General features: G+C 43.7%; 2 protein-coding genes across 4 annotated transcripts in view; one reads left to right on the top strand and one right to left on the bottom strand.

The window, feature by feature from the left end:
- The window catches only part of TMEM117 (transmembrane protein 117), a 205,678-nt gene that overhangs the window by 169,454 nt on the left and 21,195 nt on the right, over nt 1-15,029 (bottom strand). For all 3 annotated transcript variants that reach the window (XM_035128605.2, XM_060279621.1, XM_035128607.2), the window contains exon 3: nt 3,226-3,358. In XM_035128605.2, coding sequence (XP_034984496.1) covers nt 3,226-3,358 — 133 coding nt within the window. The remainder of the gene's footprint in view (nt 1-3,225; nt 3,359-15,029) is intronic.
- On the top strand, nt 7,273-11,109 carry LOC132592727 (P2Y purinoceptor 1-like). The gene is made up of 2 exons (XM_060279373.1): nt 7,273-7,383; nt 10,100-11,109. The coding sequence occupies exons 1-2, from the start codon at nt 7,329-7,331 to the stop codon at nt 11,107-11,109; spliced, it is 1,065 nt and encodes a 354-aa protein (XP_060135356.1). The 5' UTR covers nt 7,273-7,328.

Below are 15,029 nucleotides of genomic sequence, written 5' to 3'. Positions count from 1 at the left end.
AATTGGATGGCTTTGAAACTTTTCGTTGTTAACTGAGGTCTGCTACAGAGAGTCCTATGAGATTGATATGTCCCCAGCTCCCCGATTTCTGGATGACAAACAGCTTATTGCTCAAAAGGAGCTTAGAGGGGGTGAGATGCTGCCCAGTTCTTTTCAGCCAGACCTGTAACCATCTACTTTCTTTTCTGGCGAACATGATGAAGTCTGGCCCAACCCACCACCACCCCCGACATAGAGGCAATTAGTGATACTTTAAAAAAAAACAAGAAAAGCAACGACTCAGAACCATAACTGAATTAACAAGCCACATTACCAGCCTGCCTTGAATATTTTTCAGAGTAACTCCATTCTAATTAAATTCTTTTTAAAAAACAAAAAACCAAAGGCAACCACAAAGAGCATTATAATTTGGGAGATGTTCTGTATAGGCTCATATTACTGGATTTCTGACTCTTCGCAGTACACGCTGCTATGAATGGTAAGCAACACTGACCACCATTCACAGCTTTCTCAATGCTGAACCCTTTTGAAGTCCCCCAATATACATCCACTGTTCTGATTTTTAAAGCCTTTTGCTGCCCTCTTGTGGTTCTTCCCAGAAATATGCTGGCGAATGATAACACACCCATATCATGGCGCTGATTTTAGAAGGCAGTTTGGATTTCATCCCAGTGTTTTGCAAGACAAAGAGGTTTTGGATTCCTTGCCCTCGTGTAGATGACGGTGCCTTAACTGCCAACTCATGCTTCTGTGGCAGTGTACATTGCCTCCTGAAATATAATTATCTGATATCAATACATTTTGCCTTTCCTCAATAGACGGTGTCGATGGTGTAGATCAGGGGTGCCCAAACTCTTTGGGTCCAATGACACATTTGGGGGGGGGGGTGAATCCCTGTTGTGTGCACTACAAAAAATGCATTTCACAGAACATTGGGAAATCTCAGGATTATCCTCCCTCTAAATAAACAACAGGCTATAACACCACTCCACCACACCACAGAAAAAGAAAAAGAAAAAAAACAGGTAATGTTTCCCAAGCAGAGAAGCAAAGAGTTTTTTGTAAAACTCTTGATTTTTTCAAATTAAAAACCAGGAGGGGCAAGGAGTCTAGGAGAGCATCAAAGGGTATGTCCATAGGCACCATCTTGGGAACCCCAGGCAATAATAATAATAATAATAATAATAATAATAATAATAATAATAATAATTTATTACTTATACCCCACCCATCTGGCAGGGTCCCAACAGAATATTAAAAACATGATAAAACATCCAACATTAAAAACTTCCCTAAATAGGGCTGCCTTCAGGTGTCTTCTGAAAGTCAGATACAGTGGAACCTTGGGTTACGTACTGTCACCCTTACAAACGCTTTGGGTAACGAGCTCTGCTAACCCGGAAGTAGATGCTCCTGGTAGCGAACTTTGCCCCAGGATGCGAGCAGAAGTCATGCACCGGCAGCGGGAGGCCCCATTAGCGAAAGCACGCCTCAGGTTAAGAACAGTTTTGGGGTTAAAAACGGCCCTCCGGAACTAATTAAGTTTGTAACCGGAGGTACCACTGTAGTTGTTTATTTCCTTGACATCTGATGGGAGGGCGGGCACCACCACCGAGAAGGCCCTCTGCCTGGTTCCCTATAACCTCACTTCTCGCAGTGAGGGAACCGCCAGAAGGCCCTTGGAGCTGGACCTCAGTGTCCGGGCTGAAGAGGCACTTAGGCAGCCCCCTATCATGGCAGACAGTGAGAAGGCTAAGACCTGCTAAGATTCAGCCAGGGTGATGTGTCTTCAGAGAGAGTCTGTTGAGATGCTAACATATAACCAGGGGCATAGCGTGGGGAGAGCTAGTGGGGCTGTAACCCCAGGCAAATGCTTTTGAGGGTGCACGACCCCACCAAGATACCCACCCTGCCTGCCTGCTGCCGGGCGTCTCTGGGCTCCAGAGCCCGGCCTCGCCACCGCGACCCTGGGCCCCTCACCAAGGGCAGATGGGCTCCCCCCTGCATGGGTAGGCAGCACAGTGTGGCCCTTGAACCCTCTGTGCCCCATGCCCACCCAGCGGCAAGGGTTTGGCTGGTGTGGCAGGTTTTGTGCACTCTCCACACCCAGCCCCCGGTCCCTCCTGTGTACCAAAAAAGGACACAACACCGCTGCATATAATGGCATCTCTCGTATTTTGAATCCTCAAACAAATGTGTGTTTCCTTTCATTGTTTTATCAAACACCGTGTTTGGTTTGGTTTGTTGGCTTGTTTGTGTGTTTTTGAGGGGGGAAAGCTCCCCATTCAGCAGCAGGGATGCTTTAAATAAAAATCCCACTTCAGAAAAGAGCACTTTTAAAAAAAAGGAAAGAAGAAAGGAAAGACAGCTTCCCCCAAAACAGCACACACCATGTTTGACCAGAAGTAACCTCAAAAAAATTCATGCCGTTCACTACCAGGTTCTTGCCACGTTCCGTTTACTCCTTCCCCCACTGCTCCCCATTTTCTTGTCCCAGCTAGTAAACAAAAACAAGGGAACGTAACAAGTTCTTGATGAGCTGCCATACTTGACTGGTGGGCTCATGGAAGATAGCTCAGTCATATAATCGGTCACCTGCACAGAGGCACTGCTGTGCTTGAGGTGACCCCAAGTGAGATGTCTTCTGGGGCTGCCCTGGGTAGCCCCTTACTGCCCTGGTGTCCCCCAGTTGCAGAGTTTGGGAGGGTTGTGATGTGGGTTATGTGTGTGTTTGTGAAACATAGAAAGAGGGAGAAAATGTGGAGCAGGAGGTGGAGGAATGCAGGTGGCCACCACCCCCTAGTAAAATGTAAAATACATGGTAGCCTGAAATCAGCAGGCCCGTGTCCTTCACTTCTTTTCTAGCCATATACCAGAAACTGGTGAGCATTTTTTTTAAAAAAAAAAACCACATACACACACCCAGGAACTCAATTGTATTCACCACTCAAGTTACAATTTTCAGTTATGAAAATATTTGTGCCATATTCAAGGAAAAGAATGAATGATTCACTCCGCAATGCAGACCTGTCACCCTCAGGATGTTTTCTGGACTGCAGCTCTCATAATCCCTAACTATTGGTCATGCTGGCTGGGATTGGTGGGAGTTGGAGTCCCAGAACATTTGGATGGCCATACGCTCTCTGTTAGCTATGCAACGACCAATCTGTTAAGGCACCCAAAAGAGGTAATTAAGAAGATATGGTTTAGGGACACACAGCTTACCTCATGTAACCTGCCATAAGGAGACACAGATTGTATATGTGAGAAAAAATAAAGAGGAAGAGGATGGTGCTGAAGAACATTGTCATCCAAGACCCGTGGTCCTCTCGGAACATTTTCAATCGAAGTAATTGGCCTGCAATGAGAAGATGGTCAGAAATGTGTTAAAACAAATGTTCGCCCAACAGGTTTTCCACTGCTCTAATACGAGAGGGAGAAAACACAGGTGGCATGTCTATATTTGCATAGGAGGTTCAATGATTGAATCAAACTCCAATAAACATGCAAATGAACAGGTTTGGCAAATAATATGGTCGGCGGCTCCATTGTAAGGCATCTGTTTACATGGTAAACAGAGATACCCCTTCCCGGCAGTTGTGACGTGGCTTGGAAAACACGTGTCACAGCCATGCATACATTTAACTGCAAAATGTTTTTGGAATGGTAGTTTTTGTTGATTCTGTGTGAATGAAAGAATTGGCTTGTGGCTCCCACAGAACGAGACACGCAGAATGTTGGCTCCAAAGGGTCCTGCTGTGGCCTGGCACACACTCATAGTATTTTCTTGTTGGGCCTGTTGAGATATTATACTAGGAAGAACAAGTGGGTGGGGGGGTCTTTAACATCTGGTGAGGCAGCTTCTGGGGTGCTTGGATAATTTGGACTGCTGACTCCCAAAGGAATAATTTGGATACCTTCCAAGGTTCTGCTGTTCCCTCAGCCAAAGTTCCTCAAGCTAGTATACATGTGTTCATGGGTATTTCAGTAAATGTGCAAGTTTACTGGATCTGGCCTGGGGTTGGGGGCTGAAAATGGCACTTCCACATCTCTCCTCAGGCCACAAGCCCTCCCTAGTCACACTTGCTGCTGGCCCTACTTTGAGTGTTTTGGCCTGGCTGGTGTGTGTCCTTCAACTCTGCCATCCCACCCTAGGAGGATATGAAATTTACCGCCTGTTACAACTTAAGAGAGAACATGTTAAAGATGATGTACAGGTGGTACCAAACACCGGAGAAACTTGCCAAGATGTATAAAAAACAAATCTTCTGTCTGCTGGAGGTGTAGTGGAGAAAAAGGATCTTTCATACATATGTGGTGGAGCTGTCCCATCATTTCCAAATATTGGAATATAATCTATGAAGAACTTAAAAAAATATTAAAGCATACATTTAGGGGGGAAACCAGAAATATTTCTATTAAATATAATACCAAAGGATATCAAAACAACAAAAAGGACATTGCTAATGTATGGGATAGTTGCAGCAAGAGTCCTAGTGGCCAGGAGCTGGAAATGCAAAAGCTTACCCAGCATAACAGATTGGCAAACTTTAATGTTAGAGTATATACAGTTGGCAAAAACAACAGGAAGGATAAGAGGGCAAACAAGACAAAAAACACAAAAGGAATGGAGGATGTTCAAAGAATATTTATTGAACAATGGTATATCTGAAACCCTAATAGCGGATATAGGCTGAACCTGGTACAAATAGAAAGAAATGAAACTTGAAAAATGAAAGTAGTAGATATTCATAAATGTGCGATAAAATAAGAAAAATACAAACTACAGAGAGAATAATTGGAAGTGTTGCTTTTATGGACATTCTTTTTTTTCTTACATCCTTTTCGTTATGAATCTTTAATTTTGTAATTTTTGTGTTAATTTTTATATTTCATATACCTGTTGTGTGTACTTTTTCTTTTTCTTAACCTTGTCTCTGTATTTTAAAATATTAAAATAAAAAAGAATTTATACTAAAAAAACTCTGCCATCCCACCCATGACTAGGGCTGGGCAATATCTGGTTTTCAGCATTGTGATATATCACCACCAGCTAAACAAAAAACCTGCATCTAACACTTAGATTAGTGTTGTATAATATTCTGGAATCCTGTGTGCATGTTGCAGAAACCTGATTTCTATCTCCATCCAGAGTAAGCATAAGGAAAGCTACCTTACATTCGCCTGAGTGCCACTCCCTGCTAACAACCAACTTATTAATAAACTTAGATTGTATTATTTGATACCAGGGGAAGTGCGAAATAACATGTGTGATGGATTCTACAATGGCATAGTCCAGGGGTCCCCAGACTTACCGACGTTTGGGGCGGTTCCCACCGTGCCGATCGTGCGGCGGGCTGGAGGATGGGGGAGCGTGCGCCCGTGTGCATGCGCACGGGCGCTTCCTGGCACGACGGCGCGCTTCCAGGGTGGAAAAAGCGCCGAAAATCCATTGTGTGCATGCGTATGGGCCTCCCCCGACCCGGAAGTGCACCAGAAATGACCTCTTCTGGGTCGAGAGAGGCCCATACGCATGCGCACAAAGGATTTTCGGCACTTTTTTCCCAACCTGGAAGAGTGCTGCTGCGCTGCGCGCCATAAGAGCGGGCGGCGGTGGCGGGGGCCGTCGCGGGCCGGATTGGCAGGCCAATTGGGCCGCATCCGGCCCCCGGGCCGTAGTTTGGGGACCCCTGGCATAGTCTCTCTACGAGTAATATTTCCTGGACTCTCCTCTGTTGTGTTGCTCAGAGCACCACATTCAGCCTCGCTAGCATGTAGGCCCTGGGTTGATTCAAGTTGGTCAAATGGGAGGGATAAGATGCCATTGGCTGCCCACCTTGCCCCACCCCCAGGCTTGCAACAGTGCAATCTCGTCCGTACCTATTCAGAGGTAAGCCACATTGAATGATACGGAGCTTACTCCTGTGTGAGCAAGTTTAGAACTGCAACCCAAGAGAACTGCTTCACCTCAGTCTGAGCTGGCTTTAAGGGTCCCGTTAGCGGAGAATGTATTTCACGGGAAACGCAGCAAAAGAATGTTTCTTGTGGCAACTCAGCCATACAGAAGAGTAATTAGACCTGCTGACAGCATTCGGCTTGGTGGTATGCTAACAATAAAGTCATTAATCTCCATCCTAACTGGATATCTACACCATATTTTATTCTGTGAAAAAGCTAAAGGCTTCTTTTACTGAGTTAGAGCTACGGTTATATTCCCATCTTAATGATTTCTCCCCCAGCCCAGTTCTGAGATAAATTCTAGCCCTTTTGGTTCCAGATATGGCCATGGTAGAAGTCTGTTTCTGCAATGTGATTACCCTACTTAGAGAGCAACGTTAACAAAAAAAGGGGGGGGAGTAGGCTGAGTGCTGACATTATTTAAGGCTGAAAAGTTAACATACCACTTCTTCCTAATGAGGCAATGTATAGGAAGTAAGTGATGGCTAAGTGCCAGGAGCAGAGCTTCAGGAGGCAAGTCAGGGAGAACGAGCATCTCAAATAGAATCATTTCTCACAATGAAAAATACTTAGAGGGGCTACAAAGCAGCTTACGTTAATGGCTTTTGTTGAAATGCTTCTATTTCAGGAGGCTAATTGGTTAACCCAAAAAAGCAGGTGGTTCAAACCATGACCTGTGGTGCTTGAATTTTAATTGATTTTAGTAGGACCATCGCCAGATTGACATGTGTGGCAGTCCAATGAGGTGGAAGCGTCCTGGGACAGGAAGGTGGGCTGTGCCATGTCAGGCAGAAGGTTGAGATACCCTTTTCTGAAAAACCTTCTCATGTATAGAAGCAACACTTCCCTGCAAGTAGCAAACTAACACATCAAGAAGAGAATTTCTATTACAGCCTGCTGTGCTAATTGTCTAGATGGAAGCCCCAGTCCAACACACTAACCTGTGCACCACAGTGAAACGGAGGGGCCAGTGCTGTGAGCAAAAAGATCCACAAAGGTAGCTAGCTGGCTGCTGTTGTGTACTTTGGATTGGTTTCTAGGATTCCTTAAAAGCATCCACACAAAACAAAACCTGATCGGTTTGGATTTTCCGCAGCGTGTTTTTATGATAAGCAGTGAAAACATAGGCGGCAAATTGTTTTCCTGAGATAATATGCGGGTATCATTATAAAAGTGCAAGCAAGCAGAAAAGTGTGACTTGGCCTTTCACTGCGAAGGGGAGGAGTCTAGAGGCCGAAAGAAGCGGCCGTATGTTTCCATTTCCATTATCCACAATATGTGGATCATTAACAAACACAGATGAGAACATAGATGTTAATGGGATAGCATCCCATTCTGACAAAGCTGGAGATTAATGGGGAAATTCCGAGATGACTTGGAACTCCCAGCCCTGCTCAATGGAGAATGCAACCATTTTTAAACCAGGTAAGAAAATAGTAAAAGACCTATTTTCAAGTATTTGTTTGAATGGGATACAGCATTTAGTGTTGTTCTCGGCATCTTTCTGTCTCAAGAAAGAAATGTAGGAACTAACCCGAGTTTTAAGTTGTACATACTCAGCTGAATATTATATTTTCCATGAATTCTTATACTGGAGTGATTTTCAAGCAGTTCTTCTTTAATTCCAATAAATACAGATCTTGACCATTCATTTTACCTTGACTGCATTAAGAACTAAAATGAAATGTTAAATTTCTATTGGCATAGCTCTTTACCCTTTACTGGAGTGTTAATTGAGCATAAAAGAGGAATTTGCCTCACAATTAATAACCAAAAGGTAAAGCATTAATTTTCAGTACTGGATGTCATATTAGCAACTGTTCCATCGAAGACCAGTATCTGTTTCTGTTTTTACTAACGCCTAATGCTGCAAAGCATGAAAGGCTATATTTATGAACCATTGTTTGCAATGTATCCCATAATATAGGGTATACATGACTAGGAATGGGTGAATGTGACAGTTTCAGTTTCTCTCAGTCTCTCATTTTTCCAACTGTCAGTTCTCTACATCCACATCAATTTGTGGATTGTTATTTTTTTAAGACTACATGAAAATTCATCAGCATTCCATGATAAATTTATCTTAGCGCACACATGTTTGCAAAGCACTTTCCCCTAATGTAACCCACTGGTGTATGCTATAATCACTGATATATGCATTGTTTACACACTTTACCGTAGTGCATGCATTTTCAATGTGCTGGCATCAATGCTGATTTCAGGTGAGATTGTGCAAGAAATCACACGAGCTCTTGCAGGCTCGTGATCCCAGCTGGAAATTGCTGGAAATTGACACAATCTCATCCCAAATCAGCACTGCATCTCTGGCAGTGGTGGGGCACCCAGCGGGGGGCACCGCATGAGGTGATGGCCTCATCCTGCCTAATAGCTATGCCAGCTCTGGACTGAGACAACGTAATTGTTTGTAGGATGCTTGGGGCGGGTTGTTATTGATGCCACAGGAATGGTGGAATATAAATTGATTAGAAAAATAAATAATGGGCAGTTTTCACATCTGTCAACAGCACATGGCTCCATGACCCACTGACACATGCTTTGACACATGATGAAGCTAATATACCAGCCCCCCACCTTTTCATGTTTCATTTGGTCCTCATTTGGTTTCATTTGGTCATTTTAGACACAGAAAGCAGCATTAACGCACATTATGGGATTGTTGCCTTCATAGTAACTTTGTGTGGCAGGAAGTAATTAAATATTATCATCTTAGCCTGGATAATGTCTCCTTATCATTCTGGGCTTGTAATTACGGGAGTCTTTATAGTAGCCCAGAGATTAAGCAGTGAGAAGTAATTACCAATAGATACTTCTAACTACAAAACGAGTTGCATTACCATTGCTGGAATGCAAGGTATCCTCCAGATAGGAACAGCAGGATTGTGGAAATGAGCATTCTAAGAACACATAAAATAGCAGTCTTAGGTACAGAAAACTAGGGTTTTATGGAATAGGCGTTTTGTAAACATTGCCTGGAGAGACACAATGACAAATTAAATGTAGCATTAATCTCATGGTGGGGCCTTGCTTTGTTGATATATAGGATGGAGCTGGGGAGGGGGGAGCTAGGCTGGGGCCACGATGAGGGGGATTTAACCCTTTGCAACCCCACCACCACAGTCCTGATCAGAATCCACCCCCACAATACCCCAAAGTACTTGCTATTCACCATGAGAAGAAAGCTTTATATACAGTGATATCTTGGTTCTCGAGTGGCGTAGTTGTTGAACAAATTGGCTCCCAAATACCACAGACCCGGAAGTGCCATATATTCCGCCGTATAAGACGACTGGGTGTATGAGACGACCCCCAACTTTCCCAGTTAGAATATAGAGTTTGGGATATACTCGCCGTATAAGAAATACAACCCGGCGTATAAGACGACAACCGACTTTTGAGAAGATTTTTCTGGGTTTAAAAGTAGTCTTATACGCAGGAATATACAGTAAGTGTTCCGGTTTTGCGATTGTTTTTCGGAAGCTGAACATCTGACGCGGCTTCCGCTTGAGTGCAGGAAGCTCCTGCAGCCAATCAGAAGCAGCGCCTTGATTTTTGAGTGGTTTCGGGAGTCGAATGGATGCCCAGAATGGATTAAGTTTGAGAGCCAAGGTACCAATTGGCTTAACAAAAGTCACGGCAAGTCTAGGAAGCTGTCTTTTATCAAGTTAGACCAAAGGTCTATCTAGCTCAGAGTAACTCCACTAGCTGGCAGCAGCTCTCTCAGGCTATGGTCTCTCCACTGCCAGGGAGAACCTAGGACCTTCTGCATGCAAAAAATATGGCAAATAAGGGAAGGGAAAGGGCCATCAAGAAGCATCCTTATTTGCCCTATTTTTCCACTGAAACAGTAGCTAAATCCAAATTACATGGGAAAACAATATGGGGATGGCATTTGGATGAAGGTAGTGTCATATAGACACTACACAAAAGGTGCACAAATCTTTTGCTGGGCAGAAATGCCCGCTTTCCAATTTTATTGTACCATACTGTACTATCATTCGGTCCGAGCCAGTGCCAACTGAGTGGGCCACAGAGAATTTATTTACCACTGAAGTCCCGTATGCTCACCGAGATCCTTTTAAATGTTTTGAAGCAACACCTTGACTTTTTCTTTTACTTTCAGGTAAAATCCACGGAAGGGTGTCAAATGCTACTTGCATTACCTTCTGCTGCAGCAGCTGCAGCAGGCTGGAATGGTACTGCTACTTTGTGTTTATACTTTGCTTCTTAGTTGTGCTAATAGGATTTCTTGGGAACATGTTCACGCTGCTCTATTATATTTACACTGTGAAATCGTGGACCAGCAGTACTGTATTTTTATTCAATTTGGCACTGTGTGACTTCACCTGGATTTTCCTGATTCCCTTTTCAGCCTACTACCTTCTGCTTAACCACACAGCATATTCTACCCAGATATTCTGCCAGGTTAAACGAGTGTTCTTCGACATTAACGTCTATGGGAGCATCTATTTTCTCACGCTTATCAGTTTTGACCGATTTCTAGGTGCCGTCCACCCAATTCGTTCCTTAAAGTGGTTGGATAAAAGCAGAGCTACGTACTGCACCATCGCCATATGGATCCTCATTTTCATAGAGTCCATTCCTGATTTTTACTACACATTCATGGTCCAGAGGAAAAGGGAATCTGCAGCTTGCCTGGATAAAGTGGGGGACCCTCTGCACTTTGCGGTGCCTTTTACCATTTTCAGAGTTCTGTTTGGATTCCTTATTCCAGTCATAGTCATCTTTACATGTTACACGTTGACTGTGAAAGCGTTACAGAAAATGAAAAGCCGCCAACAGAGAAGACACCGCATTGGAAAGTCCTTGATATTGGTTTTAGCTGCCATGGTTGTTTTTGCGGTGGCATTCATTCCCTATCATGCCATGACGACGGCAGTGATCATTTACAGAATGAATTACCAGCTCAACTCTGACAATATACACCTGATAGTTGTCATTTATAAGTTCACCGAAGTCATTTGTGTTTTGAGCAGCTCCCTAAACCCCATCATTTTCGTGCTGGCGAGCAAGAAATTCCAAGATAAGGTCAAAACCATGCAGTGTTCTCCTAAACACAAATGTCATTGCTGTCGATCACATAAAGTTGGGGACACTGCAGCTGCACTTTGATAGGTTAGACGCTTTGCCATTTTCAACTTCTGCTTTGATAATAGTTTTGAGACAAGCGGCACCTTTTGTTGAATCAAGCTCTGCTGGCGTATCGGCAAGCTTTTCAAGGTCATTGAGTCTTTCTTACTCTACCATTAGAGTAAAGTAAACCCAGCTTCATTCCCTTCCAGCTCATAGATGGTAACATCTGAAGCTGGGAGCCTTCTGTGCTCATGGAGATTCCACACACATTTTGGAACCCTAGAAAACCAGGGTTCTAGAATGCAGAGTGAATCTTCAGAAGGAGGTTGTTGCTTCCTTCACAACCTGAAAGGCTTAGGGGCAAGTGGATTTCTCTCCCCTGCCTCCTTGTGTGTTTATTTTTCCCAAATTGTCATGTCTGGAAAAGGCTATGCCTTAAGTGAACTGGACTAAGGGTTCTATGCAGCTCAATAGCTGCTCACACACTGCAGAAAAGTTCCATTTGAACCACTTTCGCTGGATTAATCTTGGGTCAGACCATACGTTGGAATCTTTTTTTAAAAAAAAATCCTTCAGTAGCACCTTAAAGACCAACAATTTTTTAATTGTTATTATTTATCATTCTTTTTGCAAAAAAAAACACCAACAACAGTTGGGGATGCTTATGTTAAAAAGTCAACAGAATGTAGCCTCCAAACAACAAAATCAAATAGAACCAGTTGCATTTGTGATTCCAAAAGGGACCATTTTAATAAACCATATTCTCCGCCTGTGTGTGCGGTTGTGTGTAGGGGGGCAAATTTCCCCTCTCTTGGGAGGGACTGTTCTCCACCCAGGAGGGACTACGATGCAGAAGGCCTTGCTCTGGATTGACCCCTCCCCCCACCTCCCAGCTTGTCTCTGTTGACACTGAAGTTTCTCCTTTTGGGGCCATACTTTGGAATCTCGCCGAACTCTACTCATCAGAGAAGGATGTGTGACAGATGTTCACTAATGAAACAGATCTCAGTAATATAATCAGTTCACATTTACCATTCCATATTGAAAGGGTATGACAGCCCTTCAAGTCTTAAAAAGCCACGGCCTGGTATTTCCAGATTTAACCATTGCTAAGGTTTCTCCATTGGGGCTTCTTAAGCATTACCTAAGTTGTGTGGTATCCCCTCTGCCCTGATTGCCTTCCAGAAGGCCAAGCGCCCAAACTGTGATTGGAGCATCATTCATGGCATGTCTTTGAATAACACTTCCACTTTGAATTTTATAGAAGTTTATGGCATTCAAATGGTAATAAAAAAATAAGAAATACAAATACAAAAAAATCATACAGTGCAAAACAATTGCTAGAACAAGCAGCAAGGAAATCATTAAGGGGTCTGTTAGAGCCACAGCCATTTTCAAGTGGTCCCCGGGGGGGGGGGGTAGTCTGGGATTCACTGGCCTTGATGAATGGTTAAATGTCCCCATTGTGCAGACAAGGGCTGATCTCACAGGCTCCAAACATGGGCCTGGCACTCTTCTGAGAGCCGTTTGGGAAAGGCCTGCATGATTGGCTCCTGGCCAAACGTTATCCCAGCCGTGCAGATGAAAGCAACTCCCATGCGGCTAGTGCAATGTTTCTAGGGCTCCATCTGTCCCTATATTCAACAGCTGGTAAGCAGGTAAATTTAATTCCTGTTTTATGGTACAGTGCCGCAAACATAAAATCCCTGATAGAATTTAGTACAGCCATGAGTTTAGCTCACCTACAAAGAAAGCACAAAGGGCACTAAACATACAAAAATGGATGAAGATTCTTGTTTTACCCCAAATGAGTCCATTCCATTCCATTCCATTCCTAGGATATCAGTTAGTCGGTCAAATTTATTTGCTACAAAATCATTGGTCATGACAACACTACAGGAATACAAACAGCATCAAGGTAAATTTTAGCTTCAAGGTAAATTTTATGTTGTACAATGGAATGTTGTACAGGCTGCTAAGGAATACAAAAAGATATTATATGTAAGATCTTATATGTAAGATCTTATATGTAATGTGTTTATATCCCCATCTGCCACCAAATAGTAATTTATTATTATGTATGTTGCCATACATAAGACTCCCTGGAAAAGACCTTGATGTTGGGAAAGATGCAGAGCACAAGGAGAAGGGGACGACAGAGGACGAGATGGTTGCACAGTGTTCTCGAAGCTACGAACATGAGTCTGACAAAACTGCGGGAGGCAGTGGAAGACAGGAGTGCCTGGCGTGCTCTGGTCCATGGGGTCACGAAGAGTCGGACACAACTAAACGACTAAACAACAACATGTTGCCACTAAATGTTAAAAATTTCAATTCCACATTTTAAGGGTCTCTTAAGATGGTTCGCAATATAAACACACTGTCACTACCAACTCCACAATAAAAATGTAATTAAAAAAATTAGAAGTAGCTAAGTTAAAAGAAGAATAAGATTAGAAGCACCAGGAAGAAACAGATCAAACCCAAGATCTCCTAACCAGCTTCAAATGCCCCATAGAACAAACAAATCTTTACAGATCCTATAAAAGCCAGTAGGGAGCTAGCCTGTTAATTCTTCTTCAGGAAACATTTGGATGTTACGCTCTATCCGACTGCCAGCTAGGCTCAAATAGCTTAGAAACCAGAAGCAGAATTCTGCTTGGTGATCTAGAGTGAGCAGACAGGTTCATACTAAAGACGACAGAATATTCTTAATCCAGTGTGTTTTGTGAGTATTCAGGAGCTTCCCACCAAGTCCATCCACTACCCTATTTATTTCCATGTTTGGTGGGAGGAGCTGTTCCACTCATGCAGTTATTACTTTCTTTCCCCTACTCATGCGTAGCTCTGTGTACCCAAAGTATTTTGTATCTCAGTCAATGGGAAAACTGGGAAAGGAAAGTAACCACTTGCAAATGATTCACAGCCACAATTCAGTGCGAGAACATTTGCTTGGCATGAAGAAGTTCCAGAGTTCAACCCCTGGTATCTCCAGGCAGGACTGGGAAGACTCCTGCCTGAAATTCTGGACAGCCACTCTGGAGAGCTAGAAGGACCAATGGTCTGCCTCAACTTCCAGTGCTCCTAAGATTTATCACATGCACACAGAATGTCTTTATTTTGGATGCACTGGCCATGCTTGGACAACAGCATCTCAGCTAAATAAGCCAAGAGATTAATGAGCCTCATCTCCACCTCAACACAGCCACTTGCCTGCTTCCCTCATGTAAACAAGCAAAATCTCTGTTAGTATGGTTCCTTGTTATGTCTAAACCAGGAAACTATGGTTAGCAACTTCCAAAGAAGCCTGAATATGAAACCAACCAGGGCTTCATATGCTCACTTGTTTGGAGGGCATCAACCAGTTCCCTGGGAGACATCAACCTGGCACAACAAGGAGCTATGCTTAACTTGATACTCCTTGGCTCCCATGAAGGGAAGAGCAAAGCAACTGCATGAGTCTTATTCATATCTTGACTTATGAAGCTTGACCAGTATTTTTCTGAAGCTGATTTCATTTATTTAAATAGGTGGGTGCTTTTGTGCAATGTGATCCAGTTCCTTGAGGAGCATCAGAGAACATCCCAAAGTTCTTCTGGGCTTCAAAGCAACCTTTAAAAGGTAGCAAAAGGTAAAGGGACCCCTGACTATTAGGTCCAGTCGTGACCGACTCTGGGGTTGCGGTGCTCATCTCACATTATTGGCCGAGGGAGCCGGCGTACAGCTTCCAGGTCATGTGGCCAGCATGACAAAGCCACTTCTGGGGAACCAGAGCAGCACACGGAAACGGCGCTTACCTTCCCGCCGGAGCGGTACCTATTTATCTACTTGCACTTTGACGTGCTTTCAGACTGCTAGGTTGGCAGGAGCTGGGACCGAGCAACGGGAGCTCACCCCGTCGTGGGGATTCAAACTGCTGACCTTCTGATCGGCAAGCCCTAGGCTCTGTGGTTTAACCC

The sequence above is a fragment of the Zootoca vivipara genome, chromosome 10, assembly GCF_963506605.1.
Source record: "Zootoca vivipara chromosome 10, rZooViv1.1, whole genome shotgun sequence".
NCBI lineage: Eukaryota > Metazoa > Chordata > Lepidosauria > Squamata > Lacertidae > Zootoca > Zootoca vivipara.
The sequence above is the reverse complement of the archived record's forward strand: the minus strand, read 5'-3'. Positions and strand labels throughout refer to the sequence as shown.